Source organism: Trachymyrmex cornetzi, unplaced genomic scaffold, assembly GCF_001594075.2.
Source record: "Trachymyrmex cornetzi isolate Tcor2-1 unplaced genomic scaffold, Tcor1.1 scaffold62, whole genome shotgun sequence".
Classification (NCBI taxonomy): Eukaryota; Metazoa; Arthropoda; class Insecta; order Hymenoptera; family Formicidae; genus Trachymyrmex; species Trachymyrmex cornetzi.
The window spans coordinates 218394-242086 of NW_017299937.1; the positions used below are offsets into that span (position 1 = coordinate 218394).

General features: G+C 38.7%; 1 protein-coding gene across 1 annotated transcript in view; it reads left to right on the forward strand.

Annotated features, from left to right (window-relative positions):
* The window catches only part of kn (EBF transcription factor knot), an 87682-nt gene that overhangs the window by 56333 nt on the left and 7656 nt on the right, over positions 1-23693 (forward strand). The window contains exon 7 of the mRNA XM_018516265.1: positions 22630-22711. Within this exon, the coding sequence (XP_018371767.1) occupies positions 22630-22711 (82 nt within the window). The remainder of the gene's footprint in view (positions 1-22629; positions 22712-23693) is intronic.

Below are 23693 nucleotides of genomic sequence, written 5' to 3' on the forward strand. Positions count from 1 at the left end.
ATATATATATATATATATATATATATATATATATATGTGTGTGTACATAGACATATATGTGTACGCATATAACGAGGCACTGTATATGTATTGTTCGCTCGCGCACCCTCGTCCACACGTAGAGTGAAAGAGAGGATAGCAAAGTGGAAGAGTAGAGAAGGAGAGTGCTAGGGACCGAAATTCGGAGGGTATAAAGCGCATTTCAACCGCTACCCCTGTCGCCCAGGGCGACTGTACGTCGTAACGTAAACGCGAGCTCCTCCGCGCCCGACATATGGCCGTATTAGCTGCTCTTACCTATATTTTTGTATGGCCATATGACTGATAGAGGCGCGTGTACATCGAGTATTCGCACATCGGAGGGACATCTATCACTGACGATCAATCGCTTAGCTTGACTATGTTTCTGTCCTTCATGCAATTTTGAAAATATTAACAAAACCAATTTTTTGTTTGCTTGGGACAGTTGTTTAAAGGTTCATAAATGTTTCTGAATTTTTTTCATGATGAACATCGGGATTCAAAGGAGATAGAAAATATTGTACCATCATATAAATATTTAAATATTTTAAGCGCTTTACACAAAAATTGAATCGATTTCTGTAATACTGTCTAAGTAAATTGTATCTCACATTAATAATCAATGCGCATAGCGGTTTCGACGAAAGAGATCCTTGTCTCGAGTAGTCTTTCGCGGAATTCCATCACAGGAAAAGACGTGTCATAACGCCGGGACAGTCTGTGTGTGGCCGGGCAACTGTACGACGAGGTGAGCTCCGGCTCGCTAAGTTGTCACTCGTAGTCAGCGACTCCTTTTTGTCGGAGAGAAGGAAGAGAGAAAAGAGGAAGCGGGACGGAGGGAGGAAGGAAGGACATGGAGGGCCCTACGGTACCCCAGAGCTGCCTCTCCTCGATCCTCCCCTCCTGAGATCATCCGGCCGGTCAAGAGCCACAGATTTCCAGTTTTTCTTCGAGCTGCACGCAACCAGCTCTCGATCTAATAGCTTGTTTCGTCCTTCTCCTCGCCACCGACTTCACTGCAGCTTTTCTCTTTCGTTTTCTTGCCCGCTCTTTACCTCCGTTCCTCTTTCTTCCGAGCTGCTCTCTGTCTCCGATCCTCGCAAACAGAAGTTGGTTGCGAGTAGAAGCAAACGCAGAGAATGCGGATCGAGGATCGACCTAATGAGGATAATTCCTGCATTGATTGCCAAGGCATGGAATAGTACAAGCAGTGCTTGTGCGGCTAGCAGCTCGGCCGGCTGGTCGACTCGTTGACTGCCTGACTGACTGTCGTCCGTAAATCATTCTTAATTAAACGATAGATATTTAATTAGGAAGCCTCAGATTGAGTTAGTTATGAGGCATTTAACTATCGCCTGTTATCGAGGTGGGCGACTCAGATGGCATCTGGTGACGAGATCTGGTCGCTCGTGACTGCCAGACGCACATTGCGGAGCAGAGAAAGAATGGGAAAAAAATTAGCCGGAGAAACCTGCAGTGAAACGTGGCAATGTTATTACGTGATAACTAGATTGTGAAAATACTGCATAACAGTTTGTGCTTTGCAAAATTTTTGCGATTGCTATGCTGACTGTATAATAAAATCTTTCTTATCTCTGGAATTAAATTTTCAAATGTTTTTTTTTTTTTTTTCGAAATATCATTTAATTACGGATCATAAGTTTTCGCAAAACAAAAAGTTCTATTATTTTTTCACTATTGTTAATCCTTTGCAACATTTCTGTAACTGACATGGCTTTTAGTTCGCATCCTGCGAGCTTTACACAAAATCAGCCACGTGACACTGGTCTTGTGCGTGCCTCTTGCCGGATACATAAAACACTTAACGGCTAATTTCCCAGCGGGTGACGATGCCTCTCTCATGCAGGCAAGCGATCTGCTGGGCTTAGTGCAAAGCGTGAGTGCCGACAGAGCATTTAGTTGTCACGAGGTTTTGACGCCTCCTGACAAATGCGGCCGCTAGTAAAATACAGTTCTCTGACGGGTCAACGGGTCACAGGCAAACGCCAGGCGCCCTGCTCGTCCTCGTGATCTGGTTCTCGTTCATTCAAAAGACATTTCCTTTCGAGAGCTGTTCACAACGCTCGTTTCCTTTCGCGAGAAGACCGTCTCTATCTCTCGGCTGTGCCTCTCTTTATCTATCCATACGCATTCCGCTCTCTATCTGCACGTGTATATCTCTCTTTTTTTCTCCTACTGTCTCTCGAATTACAAATTATACTGGCAATTAACAACGAACTCGAGGCTTGTACGATCCTTCCATGGCGAAGGGAACGACGATGTATCTGTGGCTAATGCCGATATTCTTGTCAACGTCAGTGTATAAAGAAACTTATCCGGAGAGCTCTCCGACGCGGTTCGTTTTGAAGATGCATGATTTTTTTCGCGGCTGCACTACCGCTATGGCAGGACGTGCCCTTAAGCGTGCGCCACCGAAGATGTAGTGGCGTAACTCTCCACGCGGACCGGCGAGCTTTGCGACTTGGTGTGTGCCTGTTGCGAGAGATCTCAGGGAAAATGGAAATGTACGATTGTGTCTTAAAAATTGCAACGGGTCTTTGCTCGACAGCATGTCTGAGGATGTGAGTGACGGCCCACCATCTCTGAAATTAAATAGCGATCGGAGAAAGAAACAGAGAGTGTTTGAAATATTCTATTTGTAAAAGATCGTTTATCTATAAAAAGATTCAGTGCTTTATAGACAAAAATCTGTGACTTGTTATAATGTGCATAAATTATTATATAAGCATAGCGATATCAAATAAAAAAATGTACATTACGATTCAATACTCAAATCCATCTTTTAAGCATCGTATTAAACTTACTTCAACACTCAATTAATTGACAAGTTTTACGATGGTTGTAAATGTGTCTATGTTTCGCCTCGTTCACTTTTCACCGTGCGTAACTTTCCATCATCTATCCAAAATATTAAAGAATTAATAAAAATTCATACATTTTTACAATTTATATTTTACTACTGACATATAAAAAAGTTATTTGAACAATATAAAACATTACTTTATCAATTTTTATTTTGATTGAGCGTAACTCGAATAGTCCTAGTTTACATTGATTTGAATTATATTCACATTGAGCCTGATTATGTGTATTAATACGTATTTATTGTTATTTTGATTTATTTTGATTTTTGCACCTTTACTACAAGATTAAAGTTATATTTATTATTTTATTTTATTTTTATTAGTTATTTTTGAAACTTTTACAAGCTTGATTGCTTAATCATCATGTTGTAATTTATATCAACATTCTATTCTAGAAAAAGATTTATATCTTACAGAATTGCAAAATAAATTTACTACTTGTTTATTATAGAAAGTACACAAGGAATAATGTAGCTATATTCAGTGCTTGCTATCTATCTTCCACCTCGAAATGAAAGTAGACTTGGCGGAAGAAACAGGACAAGAGTATTTTTTAGATCCGCAGGAAACACGGGTATCGGACGTGGGCGAGACGCGTTGTCCATGCGTAAAAACGTAGTTCACTAAGGTTTTTTTATATGATATAATAAAACTTTCTCCTTACTTTCTCCTAGGAATGGGAATATTAAACTTTCCATATATGAGATACGTCGCGCCGTGTACGACGACATCCACGAGCCGGGTTAAGCGGCATTTTACCGGGGTATTACATTTATTTAATATTATTTACGGCAAGTTTTACGACGCCAATGATACGTATACGGAGTCTATCCAATATCAAATATAACGTCGTAACCCCGAGCAAGCGCGGAGGGTGGTGGAGGCAATAAATGTACGGCAAACGGCGCTCTCTCGATAGGCACTCTTGCGTACATGCTCGTCCCACGAAAATAGGTACCAATCGAAGACTCCACACCGCTACGTACACGTCTAAAAAAAAAAAAAGACCAGTGCGAGCTGTCTGACTTTTTTCCCCATCGATTTTCACAATTTTGTAAATAAGGCCGGAAATAAATCTGTTAAAAAATTCTGACATTTTAGTCAATGAGTAAAACGACATCATCGACGGTTTATTTTCGTGTAAATGGTGTTGCGCTACACGGCGTAAAACGCACATTGAAACGTACGTTTGTCTCATTCATTTATAACTCATCGAATGGTATCAATCGAAGCATCGACATACGCCTTTCGTCGGCTTATGCCAGATGAGTTCAATGACGGGGAATGGCGTCCGCGTTCAGTATCAACGCGTAAATCCAACTACCCGAATCGTATGGAATTCAATTCGAGTCGCTCGTCTGTTGGGACGACACCAAGAGAGCAACGGAAAAAGGCTGTAAAAGGAACGGGTAGGTGGGGTGAACTGAAATGGCTAAATAGAAAACGCAAACGACACCCGAGTTTATGGCCACTCACTCGTTTTCCACCTTCATCGCTCGTCTCTCTGTTTCTCTCACGATTCGGTGGACGATTTCACGTATACTTCAATACTCCTCGTGAACCTAGTTACTTCACTCCTTTACAGATCGAAATCGTATCAGGGTTTTCTGTATTAATGTTGTGTGCTTCAAGAATCAGTGGATTATTTGCAACCAACTTATTGTAAAACAAAATTTTCTTCCTATTTTTCTAAAATACGCTTTCTTTACTTAAGAGAGTATTAATGCCAAGTAATTTTAACATTTTGTTTTCTTAGCATTTTTTTAAATAATTTCTATAGTATTTTCAATAATAGATAAAGAGCACACTTTTAGTTATGCAATATTTATTTATGCACTCCATCGAGTTTCCGGTATAGGTTCAAACCCGATGATTAAAATACTATGAATGCACATGCACACGCAACGAACTTCGCGTGCATGGAAATTCAGTTTCCGAAGTGTGCCTGCCCATCGAATTTTAGATCTGGCATTTGTCTCTGTCCGGCTGGAATCGATCGGCGTATCGGTGGCTCGAGTGACTGTGAAACGAGAGGAAATCGAGAGAGAACAAAACCCGGCCTCTCGCCACTTTCTAGAACGGATAACGGCTTAGGGTGTACGTAATATATACGCACGCGTAGCCATCTCGTTGGTCCCTCACCTCCCTTTGAATACTTAATGCAGACAATTCGCCGATGCAGTTATTTCATGCCGGCCCTACGAAAAAGATTCCGCAGTCGTGGCACGTATCGCGAAAAGGCCCTGTGTACAACGTTGTAGCGCGTAGTCGTTGGTCACACTTACTTGAATATACTAGAGTCAAAATAAAATTATAAAGTAAAAAATCCAAGGAAGATACTTTATTTCCTTGCAAATCTGCTAATACTCTTATGCCCGTTTCCACCAATGTATAACTTTAATCTTGGTTCAACTTACTCTTCATCTTTTTCTAATCTTTAAAACTAGCCATTAATATCTTATTAAAAAAAAAACACATATTTCCTTATAAACGACATAATTGCAACTGGTATTGTTTCTATCCAGAAAAAGAGTGATGAAAATGTTTGTTTTTTATGGTCATACAAGATCCGTTAAATGTCTGCGTATTCGTTAGCAGCGTTTCCATATAGTCGTAGAACGATAACGATAGATACTGAGAAGAGGTAGTAAAACGTTAAGTGGCTCCGAAACACGGACTATTGCTGGAAGACATATATACGTACGTCTGCATTGTAGGTGCCCATTCACAACCTTGTACATATGTCTTCGTAATATATCGAGCAAAATATGACCGCGCAACGTAAGATATGTCCGCAGCATAATATTCATAGTTGCGTGAATGCTTTCTCTCTCGTTATTGCTTCGCAAAATAAAAGTTTTAATGTTAAATCCAACATAATAATCAAGATAATCGCCATTATTATTACGCATAATTTTACATTATTATTAATTTTGAATTACTAAACATATATTAAGTTTTCTTGTTAAATAATTCAAGACCGGTCTGAATTATTTAAGAAAAAGAAGGAGATTGCAATTAACAATATTGTTTTCTCTTTCTTTAAAGAATGAATTTTTTATATCTCTATTCTATAACTCTTAATGACAGTAACAATATCATTATATTGTATTTGCGTAGCTTTTTTGTCATCTATGTATAAAACGACAATGTAACAATATCATTACTGTTATTAAAAGTCAAAATAGAAACTTTAATTTTTCTTGTTAATTTCACTTTTTCGATTCTTTCTTTTTCACGATTTCGTGAAGATCACAGAATGAATCGAACATCGTCTAATGTACTGTCCGATCGCACACATCGTAAAATTTAAAGCGTTTCAATAACGCGGAAAGACTCGTATCAAAATCGTCATGGAGAATTTGTTCGTGTCGCTGGTGCTTAAGCACATCGCCGCGTAGGTATCGTGTATAATGCCGCGCTGTATACGCGGCGTTATCGCTGTACCAGCGGCTATACCAACACAGATATACACGAGGACGTACGTATCGCGACCGCGGCGGAGCCAAGTAGCATTTGCATGAATTTGTTGGTCCGATATCCCGACGAAGATCGTGCTTTAAGCCGAAGGAGCCCGAGAGCGACGCTCGATGCGCGCTGTGAACGCGAGCGCCCGGATGGGCACCTTTAAGAACCGTGCCCGAGGGGAAGGTGACTTTTTTTCAATTTGTTAATTCAGGGTAATCCTAAGGGTGGCTAATTTCGACCCGAGCGTCCTCTTCTTGCCGCCGCCGCCGCCGCTACGGCCACAATCGCTGTGCCGTGCTCTTCTCGACCTCTCTCGCCTGCTGTACAACGTAGACTCGTCTACTATGACTTTTAATCTCTGTTATATTTCTTTGCTCCCGCTCGGTCCCCCACACCCACCGTCTGTTCACACCGACAACGGGGAACAACGGCGGTACACGATATGCGCTGTACGCGACGACGGCGACGACGGCGACGACGACGTACAATCGAGCAGCAGGTGCGTTCCCGAAAAGGCGAAATGTAACTTCGTTGGCGGGCTCCTCCCGTCCTGTCCCCTTTTCCTCTCGTATTTTTTTATTTTGAAATCCGATTGCGAGCGATGAATTCCGAGATTACCTAAATGGTCTCGGGGGCAATAATGTAAATTTTGCCAACGGGGATTTTTTTTATGAGCTCCGCCTCGCGATTGCACTTATCCGTGACTCGAGAACATAATCTCGCACAGCTACTGACAAGAAGGAAAAAGCGTTTAAATCGTTCACGAATGAAACATTTGTCATTGATCAAAATAAATACTCGCGCTGAGATTTACAGTAAAAGTAGAAAAGGAAAACGTTATAAAAAGCTTTGTATCAAGAATAGTTTGCGGAAGTGAGCTTGAGAATTTGTAATTGCTTAACTTATACATGCATTCAACAATATGACGTCGCAATCTTTAGATGTTCTTGGTCTATCAGCGTAGCCGAATACGAACTACTGTATACATAGAGCTAACGGGATGACGGGCGTCGGCCATGTTGTCTTGACATTCTCCCTCGAGGGTTGTCGGGGGTGGATATATTTAGCCCGCCGCCTCCAGGGACCCTCGCCACCCCAACAACCCACCCAACCCTCAAACCACTCCCGACTTATGATGCCGTTGTCCGACCAACTCCCCAAATCTCATGCCACTCCTTGTACGAGGTTTACACACAAAGCTTTTGTAAATAAAAAAGCATGTGTCCGTTAACTAATTGTGTTGCACGAATTTCCGATAAATGTTATGTCGGTAATGTACACAAATGTATTTGTAATTCTCTTAACATAAATATTAAGTTTCAATTATTTGATATAAAAACATAAAATTCTTCGAAATTGTCAATTGAGAATTTTCAACTTGAAACAATTCTAAAAGTAAAACACATTATACAGTTTAAACCTATATAGTCTCGTTTCAAATCATATAATGTAATAACTATGTCACAAAACAAAAATAAGATGTGTGATATAATTAAATAATAACTTATTTAATGATTTTAATATAATTAAGTTAAATATAGGATTTTGCGACAATCTATATTTAATATAATATCTATAATAAACAGTTGCTTTGATGTTAGAATATTTTTAAAGAAAGTAATATTTACACTTATTTAAAAGACTTCTCAAGTTTATCTTCCACTCTTAATCTTTCCTTTTTGTCGAAGATAAAATTATCTATGAAGAGGCACGGCCAATCATGGTAATTATAATTAACGATGAGCTAATTAAAGTACAGAGATTGCAGAAAGATCAAATTTTATCAAATAATATAGCAATAAGAGCACTAAGATCGTATATTGCGTATCTAGTTAGCATTAGCAGACCAAGCCGCAACTATCGAGAATTGTGCAAGCGCTCTTTCTCTCTCTCTCTCTCTCTCTCTCTCTCTCTCTCTCTCTCTCTCTCTCTCTCTTCAGCAGCCTTTTTCCCGCATCCTTCGCGGCTTCCCACATCTACAGCATCCTTTTTCCCGCATCCTTCGCGGCTTCCCACATCTCGACTTTTCTGCTCGCTGCCCCTCGCTTTTCTCTCTCCCTCCCTGATACGAAGAAAGAAGTCATCAATATAGCGACGGCTTTTCATTCCTGGCCATCGAAAGGGACAAAACTTTGCCCACGGATGGGCGGGGTCACGCCTAATCCCCAGAGTCAAAATGGAAGTCTCCGGAGACCCCTTGCTTCCTTCGGGGGAACGATGGAAGTTTCGTCGCAGTAGCTCCAGGTTAGGCCGGACCGAGGGTGGCTGCGGACGATATTTTCGCTGTCGCGTAACGTATTACCGAACGGGGAGGACACTGCGAATTTTGGTAGCCCAGCTACTCTCGCGTGGAGGGTCGCGCGGAGCCGGGGATGCGCGAGGGTTCGCGAGGGGCGCGTCGCTCACTCACCCTTCGAATGCTCGGATCTTCCCTCGGAGACTAAGAAGAGTGAGGGAGACCCTCCGCGGGCCTTCCCTTTTCTTTTCGACGATCGCACGCGTACGTGTACGTGCCAATATCTCTACAACTCGCTATACACGCACGGATACTATGCCCGGTGATGGCGTTCGATTTTTGTCCGCTTGATGGAAATGGATCCGCATAACGGAAACGCGCACGTGTCCTTCTACGAAAGACATTTCTCATTGCCATGAACTAGAAAACGGGATATTACAGAGTGGAGGCTCTTCGTTAAATAATATATGATGTTTGTGCACGCGAAACCGCAGATTACAAAGATCGATATCGTTGAAATGATGGAACTTCGAACAAAGCAGCATAGATGCGAGTTGATCTAAAAGAAATAGAAAAATCTATGTATCTGTAAAATATTATAGATTATTTTAGATAAGTATTTATCTATCTATTTAAAATAATTTTAGATGAGTATTTATTTATTAAGAAATTGATTATATTACACATGTCATTCTCGTTAAACTTCGTCGCCATTAAACGATTTGGGAGGAGACTACATAAGTGATTGCAGACATCTCTTTGCAAAGACTATAGGCCTATAACTTTCTCGACGACCATAAAACGTCAAGTACAAGGCGGTCGCGGCGTGAGAAACGCGAAAGCACGCTTCATGCGACCTCCGTCGGGGCCGCTCGATTATTTAAAAAGTCGTGTCGCGGAGTGCCCGGGAACAAAATACGGGGCACAATGCCGAATAACGTGCTTCAAGATTCACTTTCATTCTCTGCCTCAGTATGCGGAGCTCGATATCCGGTGCGTGTACGTAGCTGAGTAGGGAATCCGTGGTAGGTTGAAAAAAAATGGGGGTTGTAAGTTGCGCGGATAATTCTTGGCGGAGGCGGAGGCCGAGAAGCACGGGCGGGCAATATTATACTTTTGTGCGAGGGTGGTAAGCAGGCAAGAGGGTTCGCGATCACGGAAGAGTGCGGAGGAAGAAGAGTGCCGCTTGTACAAGGCGTGGAATTTCATATAAACTTAGAGAAGCTCTCTCCCTTCCTTCGAGGCGTCTCGCTTCGCCTTGCGACTGTATTTATTCGACGCGTTCTGTTCGCAATTTAATCACTACTCCGCGCGCATTTTCTTATTATCACTCAACCAAGTTTTGTATTACAGTACGTGATTCTATTTCAACTGTATTCTGAAATAAACGTCAACGAACTTTATACGAAGCTTCAATGCGTGATACATAAGTAACAAAGACCTTATTTTCAATATTTTATACCATAAATATCAAACGAGTGTCATCTAAAAACTTATCACAGTAATTTATCACATATTTATGATCTATGTTTCGGATAACGGTTTAACAATTTCTGAAACAAAATCTCATCTTGTCTCATCGTCTAAATTGTCTCTGCAATCCCCTTCACCTGTTCGGCCATTCTGCTTTCGTGACCCACGATGGTGCACAAGCGGGACAAGGAGACGCTTGAGGAAAAGCGGGAAGAAAACGGAAAATGGAGGAAGACGAGGAAGGAGCGTTGAGAGCGACGACTTCAGGAAAGAGACAGCGAGTCCCACGGGACTATCGACTGCCGAGTCCCGTGGGGCAAGTCGATACTCCAGGGACACCCCGTTCTCTTCCTTCGGAAGTCCACCCTCTTCCTCTTCACCTCCTCGTCACCTCTTTCTACCAGCATTCGAGTTCTAAACACTCGGCGCAAGCGCAAGACAGCACAACGTCCTCGACATTGGCTTCGCTCTTTATACTTCGTCTCGACGCAAACGTTCCTATATACATAGGGTGTCTTCAGGTTTCCTATACTTTATTTTCTATATAAATCCTTTGAGGTACTGAGAATAATCCTTTTTTTTATAATTTTTAATATTTAACATTATACATTTTATTTTCTATATTCAAACTGGACTTAAAATTTTAGTTTATTAATAATCCATAAAAAATAAAATAGTATATTAAGAAGAATGCACAATCAAATTTTATCTAAGAAAAATCCGGAATTAACTGCAAAATTAATAGATAAAAGAAAATGCACATGATGTATTTGACACACCATTATATGTACATATATGCGTTTTCTAAAAAGATCAATAATCTTCTGAAAGGAGCTTTCCAACTGGCAATCGGATGGAAGAGAATTCCACCTCAGGTTTCACAATCGCATATTTTAAAATATACTAGAGATAGAGAGAGAGAGAGAGAGAGAGAGAAGAGATGAATGGATAATGTGGGAAAAGATCTTTCGATCTAAAAACGTTATTCAATCGAATTAATTTTTTTTCTAAAATATAAATGTTTCCCTTGTGACATTCTTTCTTCAAGACGTTCAATATGTTACACGAATTCGCAAGTTAAAATAAAACGGCATACATAAAAGTTAAAGTGCATCCTCTTGCAAGAAGTTTGACGTGCAAGACGCGAAAATTATACGCACAACACTCTCATCGATTGACGCGTAGGCTCACATTGGTTGGGTTACATGCTGCACGATGAACGGTAACGGTGTGGCGGTCGGGTTGTCAGCACCAGTAAGTTATTTAGCGGTTGAGGTCGTAGCAGTTGGCAGTGCTGTCTAATTGTAACGACACCTTTGGGACCGGTATCACTCCCCGTATACCCACCAAACCACCCACTTTCCCACCCTCATGATCGTTGAAGCGCTCAGGCGGCCTCTCGCGCTCGTCCGCTCTCGCCCGCTCTCGCCTGCTCTCGCCTGCTCTCGCCGTCCGTCCCTCGGTGTGTCGGAAACCCTCAGACGCCGTAAACCAAAAATACGACGACACTTTGTCGAAGCGTCCGCGTCTCGTCCGTCTTGGCTTCTCTAAAAAGGAAGCAGAGGTAGCGAAGAGTCGTTAGTCGGACGCGCACCATCCGCAGCTAAAGCCTTTAAGTCTTGGATATACCGATATCGTCTTCGCGGTTTAAGATTGTTTAATCTCGCGACACAACGCATTTGCAATTTTGTAGCTAAGTAATAAACACTCTTTTAAAATACTATACATCATTGTTCATCAACAGTTTCTCATTTTTAATGACGTTATATTTTTAAGTGGAAGCTCACATTTGTTCGTAATTGTGACATTTACGAAGAATGTTGCGTCGCTCGATAAAACATTCGTGTATATAACAAATGTCAGATATGACGTATCAAATTAGAATACAATGATATATGCGAATTTTCAGAATTTATAAATATTTAATATTTAATACTTATAGAAGCATACAAATGCATTTTAATAATTTCTTTTAATCATCGTAAAAAAATATAGAAGAGAAATAACCAAGCCACTTTTTAAAGCAAAAAATGTTACAAACAAGGTCAAAGACTGTCATATACACTTCCCGTCTTTCAAAAACGTAAAATTCATAAATAAATTTGAAATATTAATTAATACGAAAAACCTTAGGTATTTTCGATATGAAAATTGAAGCAGTCTCGCTAGTATCTTTTCTTCACATTATTCTAGAGTAATTTTCAAGATACATGTACGACGATGAACGGAATATGTGAGACACAAGAACGTATCGTCGACTGGCTTGTCGCCTCGTAATCGCGCAACTCGAAAACCGGGTCTGTCTCATAAACTTTCGTGCAAGCATGGACGTTTGCTTTATTGCCGGAGCTTCTGATATCGCGGCGGTTGGTAGCAACATCAGTAGAAAGGCAGGCAGGCAGCATTATCTTCTCGGTGAGGGTGAGAGAGGGCGAATGCCCTCCCCATGAGATCACCATGGCAACCCCTACACGGCCCGCCACGGCGTCGTGTCCTGCGTGCTTCTATGTCCTGCCAGCATGGCGACTGCTAACCTCCCAAAGTCCTCAAGCGAAGAACGATAATTCGCATCTTTCCTGTCATCCTTGCGTCAACAGTCGCTGCGCTTACGTTTGAAAGCAGGTAACAACTGTACAGACAATTTTTTATATGTATAGTTTGCGAGAAACATTCCAACAATTTACATACAATTATATTTTTGTATAAGTAATATTATTGTGTGTGTGCGTGTGTGTGTGTGTGTGTGCGCGCGTGTGTGCAATGAGAAAAAAGTATTTGGGATTTGTAATTATAATTGTATGGTAAAACAATCATGATTAGGAGTTCTATTTTTATAGTTTTATATTTTATAGTTCTTACTGTTATAATATTTGCAAAAATAATTATATTTGTTCTGTATTCTGTGTATATCAAAAATAATTTATAGTTGTCCCTGAAAATGACTATAAAATTTATCATGCAATTATATAGTCACAAATACTAAACACTTTTCTCTCAGTTTCTATATGTATACAAATGCAAACATTATAGGAAAGATGCATTTTGTTACAAACTATGTAAATTAAAAAAAATTGTATATTATTACTAATACTTATAAAAGTACAGATAATGAAAGTATCTATTTTTGTATTTGCAATCAGAAAAGTGTTTATAGAGTTTGAAATCAAATACATGCATTTAATTTCGAGAGACACTTCTTTTCCATATTCTACGAATAGATCAAATTTATTGAAGTGACGATTCTCCATTGCAAAAGTAATTAGCTCCGCTTGCCAAGTCCACTCGTTCAGCGATTCTTTATACGGGCACTCATCGGCACAGAGGAACGTCCATAGGGAGAAATTAAAAACGTGGCCCCAGGCGGAATTAAGACATATTTTTTAATAAAGCCTGATAGAGATCACGTTCATTGAGGTGACTTTTTCTCCTGGTAAGCGTGAATTCCGCCAGGGTAATTACGTTTAACCGAGAAATTGTCGCGGGATTATAAAAGAGTACCTTTACAGGAAAAATTGTGAGAAAAATTATAAAAAATTTTAATTGCGTAATTAGTATATTTGTTTCACAACTGTCAAAAAAGGAAAAAATTACTATGTACTGATGCAGTATTTTAAAAATTAAATTAATAAAACGAAGTCTACAAATTGTCATAATTTTACAAATACTTGGTGAGCTAGAAAATAAATGGCTGTATAACGTAGAGTTTACAGAAATGGATATATAAATTTATGGTAATCAGAAAGAAAAGGACTTTCTGGTAATTGTTAAAATAAGAATGAAATGCTTGAAAGTTAGTGGAGGAATGAGAGATTGTACCGAGAGTTTCGAAGTAAGTGCACTCCTCAAAGCAGGTTGCAGACCCTGTGGGAGAGGATAGGCACTTCCTCGGTAAGCCTGTTAAGGAAGGATTCGCGAGTTTCCTCAAAGGAGCCGCGAATATTAAAATCACATTTTAGCTCCCCTAGTTTAACGACAAACTCCGCCAGCAGGCAACGAGGTTAGCCGGGATTAAGCGAGCTTCCGTTGACAAACTTACGGCGTGTTATTACCGTGTACACTGACACGCGCCGCTCTAAACTGTCTCCAAACGAGAAATTCTCACGGTGTCACGAAAATTGATTGAGCGTGTATTGTCTCCAAACTATTAATGAAAATAAAAACTGTAACGCTTCTTGCGAATTTTAAATTACCAATTGCATAACTTGCAAATTACCAGTTTTTACGGCCGCATTATCTATTCAGTATGCACTGCTTATTTTATCCAACTGTCAAGTTATCTTTGAACATGAAATTTCGTTTACTTTAATTCACAGCGAAATAAAATACCGCTTCATTAACTTATCCTGCTGCTGCTGTGTTTTATAGCGTTATTGTAGCATTTATAATAGTAATTAAAATAGCATTAAATATGTAATTTAACATTAAATTTACTGTTCTGCCTGTAAAGCATCGAGTATCTTAAAACAGAGATGCGATTGCAAAAGGTGCAAAAGTGCTGAACTCTGTTCCTTTAATTTTGAAAAAAAAAAAAGAGATAGATGTGTACGTTTTACATGTTCCTTCAACATATCATGCAGCAGGATGTTGTGATACGCGTGTTGCTTCTCTGTCTTCCGCAACCACATGATGTACGGGAGCATGCGCGACTTACGGTCGTTTTTGTCGATATTTGACAGCGGTAACTTGAGAGACTCCTAACCGCCCCTACTGTGCTCTCAAGGGACTCCGTATCTAAATGCAGGCATTAATAAATCGTGCGTACACTCGTATACCGACGCGGGAATCGTCGTCGGCGTTAAGTTAGTTTACGCGGTTGGAGGTTCTGATGCATTTATGGAAATGCCCCGCTCCTTGTCCGAGCGCTGTATGCCCAAGGCACAGAGAGATAATTCAACAATTTTCACAGTTCGCACGTCACGCTACAGTTACTCGACTATCCAGCGCCAGACACGATGAAAATTCGACGTAATCCACCAGAAATAATCTTGAAACTGTCCGAATAGCAAAAATAATTAAATTACTCTTATGTTTTAACAATCTTCACAATTATTCTCTCTATTTTAATTAAATTAATAAACAACAAGAATTGACATTGGTATAATTTCAATTTTCGACGCTATATAAATACGAGAAATATTATTCGTATCAGTTTCCATCATTTAAAAAATATAGAGAAATTTTGTTTTACATCTACTGATTTTAATTTCTTTATAAGAGTAAGTATAACAAATAATAAAAACCAATACATGCGTACATATTTTTTTACGTAATTTATACGTACACGAAAAGTACGGTTTAGTTGAAGTATGTAATGTTAATTTAGCTAGATAAAAATTTGAAAATAATCGCGGATAATCAAAACAATTATCTCTTAAGCGTTGATGACAATGCTACAAAAAGATTCAACATTCTAGCAATCAATTTTAAACGTCCTACATAATCATTTTGATGGTCTAAATAAAATTGTTTTTAGATCTGTATCTAGCAAAATTTTTAGATTTTTCAGCAAAACTATTCTTTCCATGTATAATGATGTTTTGTAACTCATAGCACTTGTAAACATTATAAGAAACAGAATTGATACAGGATCTGCGGCTTTCCTTTCGCTTATCTCAGCTATGCCGCGTGATTTATCCTTCCTTGGGCACGCAGTGTTAAGCATAGTCACGTTGTCGACATAAGCTAAGTCGAGAGCTTACGCCAGTTAATAGCTACGACCAACTATGCGATACGTGGTAAATCGTCGCTTGATGCGCCGTACGTGCAAGGCAAATCTAGTTATAGTAGCCAGCCTCTCAAGCCGTCTTGCGGCTAATGTGATAGACTGCCATTAGGGGTATCTCGCTGTCGTGGCGAGGGGTCGACGTAATATGGGGTGAGAGCGGGGGTGAGCGGCTTCACAACACAGGGGCTACGACAGGATACGTTAGTTCGGGGCTATGCTACGTAGTAAGACGTATTACTTAGGTATGAATTATGCAATACCTCGGCAATGCCTGCCGAATAGCCTTAGCTTCAGCCGTCTTAGAACTTAGGCAAACGGTATCCTCCCTATCGGCAGGAATTTGGTTAAGATACCCGTCTTTACACACGTAGTCAGTCGCCTGATTTCCTTTCGTAAACACACGATGGCATCCGCTCGAGGTACAAGACACTCTCGGAACACAGCTGAAGGCAAGTGCAAGATTACGTAATGATGTAATGTCGCTATATTGGCTATCGAATGTCCTGGTTAGGAAAGATGTAATTACAAGCTGACATATACGTAAAATGTACATATATGCACGCTTTGAATTATAACTAAAAGTACGCAATTTACCCTTATTCATGCTATTAGATCAGTAAAAATTATTGACCGCATTTCTCTTTCGGAAAAGCAAAGTTTATCCAACTGTAAAACCATAAAAAAAAATGGTGAAACACATTAACTCATTCTTCACGATTGCACGTAAATTTATTCTGCTGCCGATTCTTGGTTGAACAACTATTTACATTCTGATAAGAGGATGTTAAACACAATGATGTCTTCCTTTCCAACGGAACTAAACGTTTCGTACATTTCATACGTCGTTATATTTTCTCAGCTTTCGTAACTCGCTGCTTCCTGTATAAATTAAATTTACCTACGTTTAATCGGTACGCATTATGGAAACATTCCATCTTGTTAGTATAATTCTCTGTTTAATTATACAATTATGCAATTAAAATTTTATTAATTATTTAATTAATTTTAAGACATTTCTTTAATAAAAATATATTTTTTTTATTTGAAAATTACTCCTGTGACGTTATTCACGATCGAAATTTATATTATCGTAATTGCTGTACCTCAAATCAGGTATCAGAGCAATAAGATAATCTCCTGTTATACAGAATGCCTTTATTCCTGGAAAATGATTTCCTGTATTAACCGATAGTTACGTGCGATCCTTCTTAGCCGTCTCTATAATACTTCCTGAGAAGAGAATCCGAAGGAACGAGTCGGTAGACGCTAGATGACGGCAGTGCAGAAAGGGAGAGGAAGGGTGCTGAGGAGGCAGTGGGCGTAATGGAGGCTAGTTAAACATTAAGCATCCCCTGATACCTCGCTAACCCCTTACTAACCCTGGTTAAGGTGTATGCAAGGTATACAGCTCTAGGTGGTTTCCTATACCTTACGGACCTTCGTACACATTCTTACTAATTGACGTCTTGCTCGTCTGCATTATGCACTCGTGATTACTCCCGAGCATTCTCTTGCTTAAATATATCCGATCGAGTGGAAATTATCGGTATTGCTTACAAAAGTTGTTTCAAGGTGGAAGCCTTGTACTTATAACGTTACCGAGATATTTTTTAATCTTTTCAATTTAACAGATAAATATTAATCATACACTTTTACAGGGAAATTTTTATTTAATCCTTTTTTATTAATACAATATATATAATTTTTTATGTGAACAAACAAGGTGAATTTTTAACTATATTTATTGCTTGTAAAATTCATAATCTCTGCATTATTAAATTTATACATTTTTTAGTATAAAATAACGATATATTGAGTAGAAGCAGTGGCAACTTAAATTACATTAAATTAACTATAGATTTAACAATGTTTATTTAACATTCTATATAATAGAAAACAAAATGATTTTTCATTATTTTGCATCTTTTGGTATCTTCTATTCTAATAAAAATGTTAAGAATTCTCATTACGATACTAGAGATAAAAGAATGATAATGAAATCTATCCCTTGACGCTATTTGCCAAGATATAATATTAGTGGAATAGTCGGTTCAGTTACATTACGTAGAGGTGATTAGCACACTCGGACACGCCTATTCGGCAAGATTCTGTCGTCTAAGCAGACCCTTTTCTGCGCTTGATCTCTTTCTGATCACGTACAAAAAGCTGAGTACGGATTACGGTTAAAAACAACGAATCTTATCGATAATGATTTCTATTTTTTTTTATGTAACACGAAATACGAAGAATAAAGTACGATGAAAGGAACGACATCGACTTCGTTCACGAATCTCTTCGTTGAATTTTCGTCACGTTATATCCGCTCTTTTATAGTGGTGAAAAAGAGGGGCGTGCAGCGAGAACCGAAAACATGATTAAAGATTCTCCGATGTGGGAGAAAATGGATTTCTGATACGCGTAATGCCACCCTATTTGGAACTATTACGCGTGAGTCCCCAAGTAAGCCCCCTATATCCATTCAGCCCTTGCTGGAAATATATTTACTAGATCAGAAGGTACTTACTTGCGACTTGGCACCCACGAATGCCGTACCGGGTGGCATGTAAACAAGGAGAAGGAAGAGTCTTCGTAATTCACTTATTTTTTCTCAGATTATTCATACAAATTCTACATATACTTTTCGTATATATTATAAAAACGAATATATTTATAATTAATATATAAATTGTGACGAGAAATTATTTCTATAAATCACGCAAACCGTGAAAATTATTTTCGGTCGTTGTCGATAGTTTTCGCAGAGAAAAGAACATCGGCGTTACGGTACGGCGAGAAAAATCGCTAATTGGTACACGGAAAACATAAACAAAACTGCCGTGCGAATGCCGATGATTTACTGCAAGGTTTGATTGAATTCATTCGACTCTGTTTACCCGCTTGCTGCTCGTACAACTCTCGCCCTTCGCGGGCCTCCGATGTTTAGCCTTTTTTTTTTTTCATTTATACCGTTGATTTTTTTCCTCGCTCGCTCGTTCATCCGCTCCGACGTTGCAAAGTTGCTCGCTGTAAAACTGGGAACAGCGAACGATACGAACGTTTTCTGCTACAAGCTACCACTCTCCCCTGTCATCCCGTTGCAGCCTCCAATCCTCACTTTGCCTACTGCTTCGTTTTATTCTATTTGATCCGAGGGAAAGGTATGCGAGCTCCGGAGGGTAGACTAGGGGTATGATTTCGCAATCGAATCGCTTCTGTATATTTTCCTCCGTGTCAATTCGTTAGCGAATGCGAACAGTCGAAAAACTTCAAACAAACTGCTTTTAAATAATTTTAATTTAAAACTATTATACCGCGATGTTGGTGCATTAAGATAAGATAAAAAAGATTTCCCTTCATATGTAAATGAAATTTTAAGTGAAAAAATCATATATTTCTAATAACGCAAAATATATCTTCTTTACTTAAGAAGGAAATGACTTAATAAATTATTAATGAAAATTTACCTGTTTATATAATATTAATTAAATTTTTAAAAATACAATACATATGTTTTATATTTTACGTGACTATTAATGCACGTGATTAATAAATTATATAAAATAGAAATAATTTAAAAAAACAAAAAATATTTATATATGTTTATGTATATATATGTATAGATAATACACTCATTATATATATCTTACGTAATGAAAAACTTATATATATGCAAAAGTATTTTACAATTTAAAACGTAAGGCAGATACTTTGCATTAATGTTTCCATGGTGTAAAGTGTATAGCTATTGCGTGTCCTGAGCGGCGATTCAGAATAGATTTTTCTGAGGCTGACAGGAGCTCGCGAAGGCCGCCAACGGAAGAGAAAAATCTAATAGACTATCGGAATCGAATTTGATCCCCTCTAAGAAACTAGCCCTTCTTCTTGCACGCGTTCGCGTTACGACACCATCGATACTGCCGCCCCATCGAGCCCGGAATGAAATCCAGTTCGCATTTGAATCAGTCGGTAACGCAATCCATTAGCCCCTAACAGCCAATACTTCGAGGACGCGCGGAAGGAAACGATCTCATGTAAGGGAAAAAGAAAGAGAAATAAAGTGCCATGGCGATGGCGCGACGGGAGCGTCGTAAATGATTAGTGTTGCCGATGAACGAATCCCATATAAAAAAGCGAAGATCTATAGCCTACCTATCTTTCCTTTGCCGATCCTAGCAAGCGCACGTCCTTCCTCCCTCTTCATAGAACTCTTTCGCGTAAGTACGGTCATTTTGTTAGCGTCAAATTCTGAAAGCGGATCGCCCGATTTCTTTGCTGGAAGCGGTGAGCGCGAAACGCTGATCGGAATATTTCAATTACTTCAGACTTTTCATTCAAATATATAATTTCTTTTTATCGCGTTAAACTTTCTTAAATACCCCCTCTTTTTTCCTTCAACTTTATTTCTTTATTTTCGGCTTGCATTTGATTAGCAGACATCGCTCTTTTATTTAAAAAATGACATAATTAAAAAATATGATTTTTTTATTATTACCATGAATAAATCATATAAACATTATCCTAATAATAATCATTAAAAGTGACCTAAAAAAATCATTAAATTACAACTTAAAAAGGATAGTTTTTCGGACGAAATCGTTAAAATTGTCACTTATAAAGCGTAGTTTTTTTAAGGGTTGTGAAACAAAGTGATATAAAACGACAATTGTGATCACGTTAAGAATATATTTTTTTTACCAATGTTTATTTGATTAACACTAATTTTTTTGTCAAGTTAAAAAATAGCATTTTCTCTTCTCTGAGAAATTCAACTTTTTTAGTTATGTCACTTTTAAAGAGAGCAACATATAAATGCTTTCAAATTTGCAAGATATTTAAATAGTTTGAATATACATTATCTATATCGAATGATCGAAGTAAACGTGATGTAGATGTTCAGCCGTGGGCGCATTTTATTAAATAACAGTGACACACGATTTCAATATAGATACAAAGTGAAACGTTCTCGATCCGAGGGCGGTTACCGACTCGTTTCCGTTGTCGTCGGCGTCGTTAAAGGGGCGTCTTCGCGCTATTCTCGCAATATCGTAGGTGCAAGTACGGTCGATGGTATTCCTATCTGTAAACGACTAGAGGCAGCGTTGTCGAGCGACGCCTCAGGCGCGACGAAGATATCGTGTTTAGAGCAAGATCCACGGCCGCGATAAGCCAAGGTACAATGCTTTGAATACCCATCCAGCATCGCGATAACATCTTAACGTTCTCTAAGAGTAAACGAAATTAAATTCGCTCGACTCTCCGCGAACGCGCAGAAACACGCGCGACATTAGACTGAACTCTCACGCGCGAGTCTACCATCTACCTGCCTAAGTTCCACGACTGGATGCGAAAACGCGTGTAACACAAGATCGATACGTTTCTTTCCCTTTCTCTTTTCGTATCGCCGAATTTCCCACCCTCCCGTACGTCGTCTCGCCCTTCGTCCTTTGCTTCACTCCAACGTTCTCTTTTGCGCCCTCACAATGAATTCGTTTCGTTTTTATCTTTCATATTTTCGAGTTTTAGCAAGTGAATTAAATACTTTTGGCGACCATGGATAAATATAATCTCAATTTGAAGTTTTATAAGTTATATTGTGACTAAGATCTTCTTTAATGCTTTTGAAGAAATCAAGAAATTATTCGATGTCTTCTCCTATGTTTAAATCACCCGCAGATATGCATTTGACACGAAAATTAAATTAGAAGGTAATTAAAAATCTATTTACTCTTGATTAATAAGTATCAATCGTTTCGCAATTTTGACAATCCCTGCGTGAGAGAATTGCAGACAAAAAGGCGTTATTTTAAGGTATGCATTTGATTTTTCCATAAAGTCCCTAGTACTACGGACGCATTCTTCGGAGGGAATGACAATGGCGTCCCATGGGACAAAAAGCCTACCAGCTACCCCCTAGAAAACTACCCCTCCTTCTTGCCAGTGTCGTTGTTGGCGTCGCGTCGTCTCGGCCCTTCTGATTGTTTCCTACGCGTTTCCTTCGCTTTCTCGATCCTGCTCAGTCTGGCATTCAGCTGCCTGATCTCTAAACTCTCCTTGTGCCTCAGTCAACTCTTTCCACCTCCGTAGACACGAACCAATAGGTGAGATGCGACTTAAAAAAATTTCTAAAATTCAATATTCTCGGCGTTTTGCATAATTCATGAAAATTGAGCCTGAGGCTTTTTGGTAGAATCCCCGTATAAATGCACTATACATATATCTTTCTACCTCAAAATCCTATCTTACATGACTCCTATATTACAGGTACTTATAAGTACTTAACATGTATATTATTATTTTTATATGTGCTTATTAATGTTATTTTTTTAAATTAATGATAAAAAGTATAAGCATAAATTTCTCTCAGTAATTGTACTTTAATATGATATATTAAAATATTACTTTGTATTTAATATTTTCAAGAAGCTGTAAATGATTTTTTTTTGTTACATTTTAGATATATTTACAAAAATAGTTATAAAGTATGATATAGAAAACTTATTGCTTATTATGATGGTATCTTTTCATTGTAAAAATGTACTACGGGAATGTCCTTTGACATTGCGGCAGGACAATGTGAAGTAGCCGCATATTTCGTGCAGTACACAATGCCGCGCAGGCCTACAGGTCGAGAAACACGTAGTCGGGAGTTTAATCTAGAGAAATGGTGAATAATAGAGGAGAGTGGAACGGGACTCGCGATTGGCTTATACAATATTCACTCTTGCTTTCCAGCCAAGTTCGCGTTCTAATTAAGTTGCCGGCGTTGAAGAGCGTTAAGCACCTTGTCAACCGTTTAACTTTGGTCCCCTCTGTACTTGCAGATTCTTCCTCAAGTTCTTTCTCAAGTGTAACCAAAACTGCCTCAAGAACGCTGGCAATCCACGTGACATGAGACGGTTCCAGGTAAGTTGTCCGTGCTCACTCTATTTATCAATGTTAAATATAAATTTGCACGATTAATGTTTAATGGAGTTAATTTTGTTTATATACATTAAGAATTTTTGTCAAACTTTTAGAATTTAAAATATTTATCAAAAAAAATAACGAATATAACCCACATTAATCAAAATTTATGAATTCGTTCATCTACAAAAACAATCTTGTCTTCATAATGTAATTTATCTGATGATTCACATAGCGCGATTTACAGCTCTATTTGAGATACAGTTAATCGCTTTCGGCTTTCCACTCACTTGATTCGAAGACGTTCCAGGTCGTGTCGCAATGCTGAAATACACACTACGCGAGATACTTCTGTCATTCAAGTCACGATTCGCGAAATTATGGGGGCGGACAGACGGAGACGAGAACGCCAAAATTCCGCCGCAACATCGCGTGACGCCTATCGTCGTAGAGAGCATCGTTCTTCGCGTAAAATTTCCGTATATTTGTAGAACTCTATTATTACTATTCCATATATTTCATTAAAAATCAAAATCATTTCCATAAACGAATAACAATGATAATTCTGATTAAACGACTTTTTTTGACAATCGGCCAAAATTTTCATCAAACAGACATAATTTAAAAGTTGCCACAATTAATTCTTGGAGCAGCATAATCCTTGCATTCACCTCCATTTGTTCCTATAACAATCAATCTTGCTTACAAAAACTCTATATTATCTGTACTTTTCCCGTTCTACTGTCAAAACAAAATTAAAAAATAAATAATCAACCTTACAAAGGTAAAAAAGATACGTCAAATACATAAATGCATTCAAAAGTATACAATAAAAATAAAAAAGCTTATATTTATTTAAAAGATAACTGTCAAAAAATGAATAGGAGATCAGTACAGTTAGCCAAAAATTATAAAAAAATCATAGTCAAAGACCTCAACAGTTCGTCCTTTGCGTGAATCATCTCTTTTCGTATTATTCATT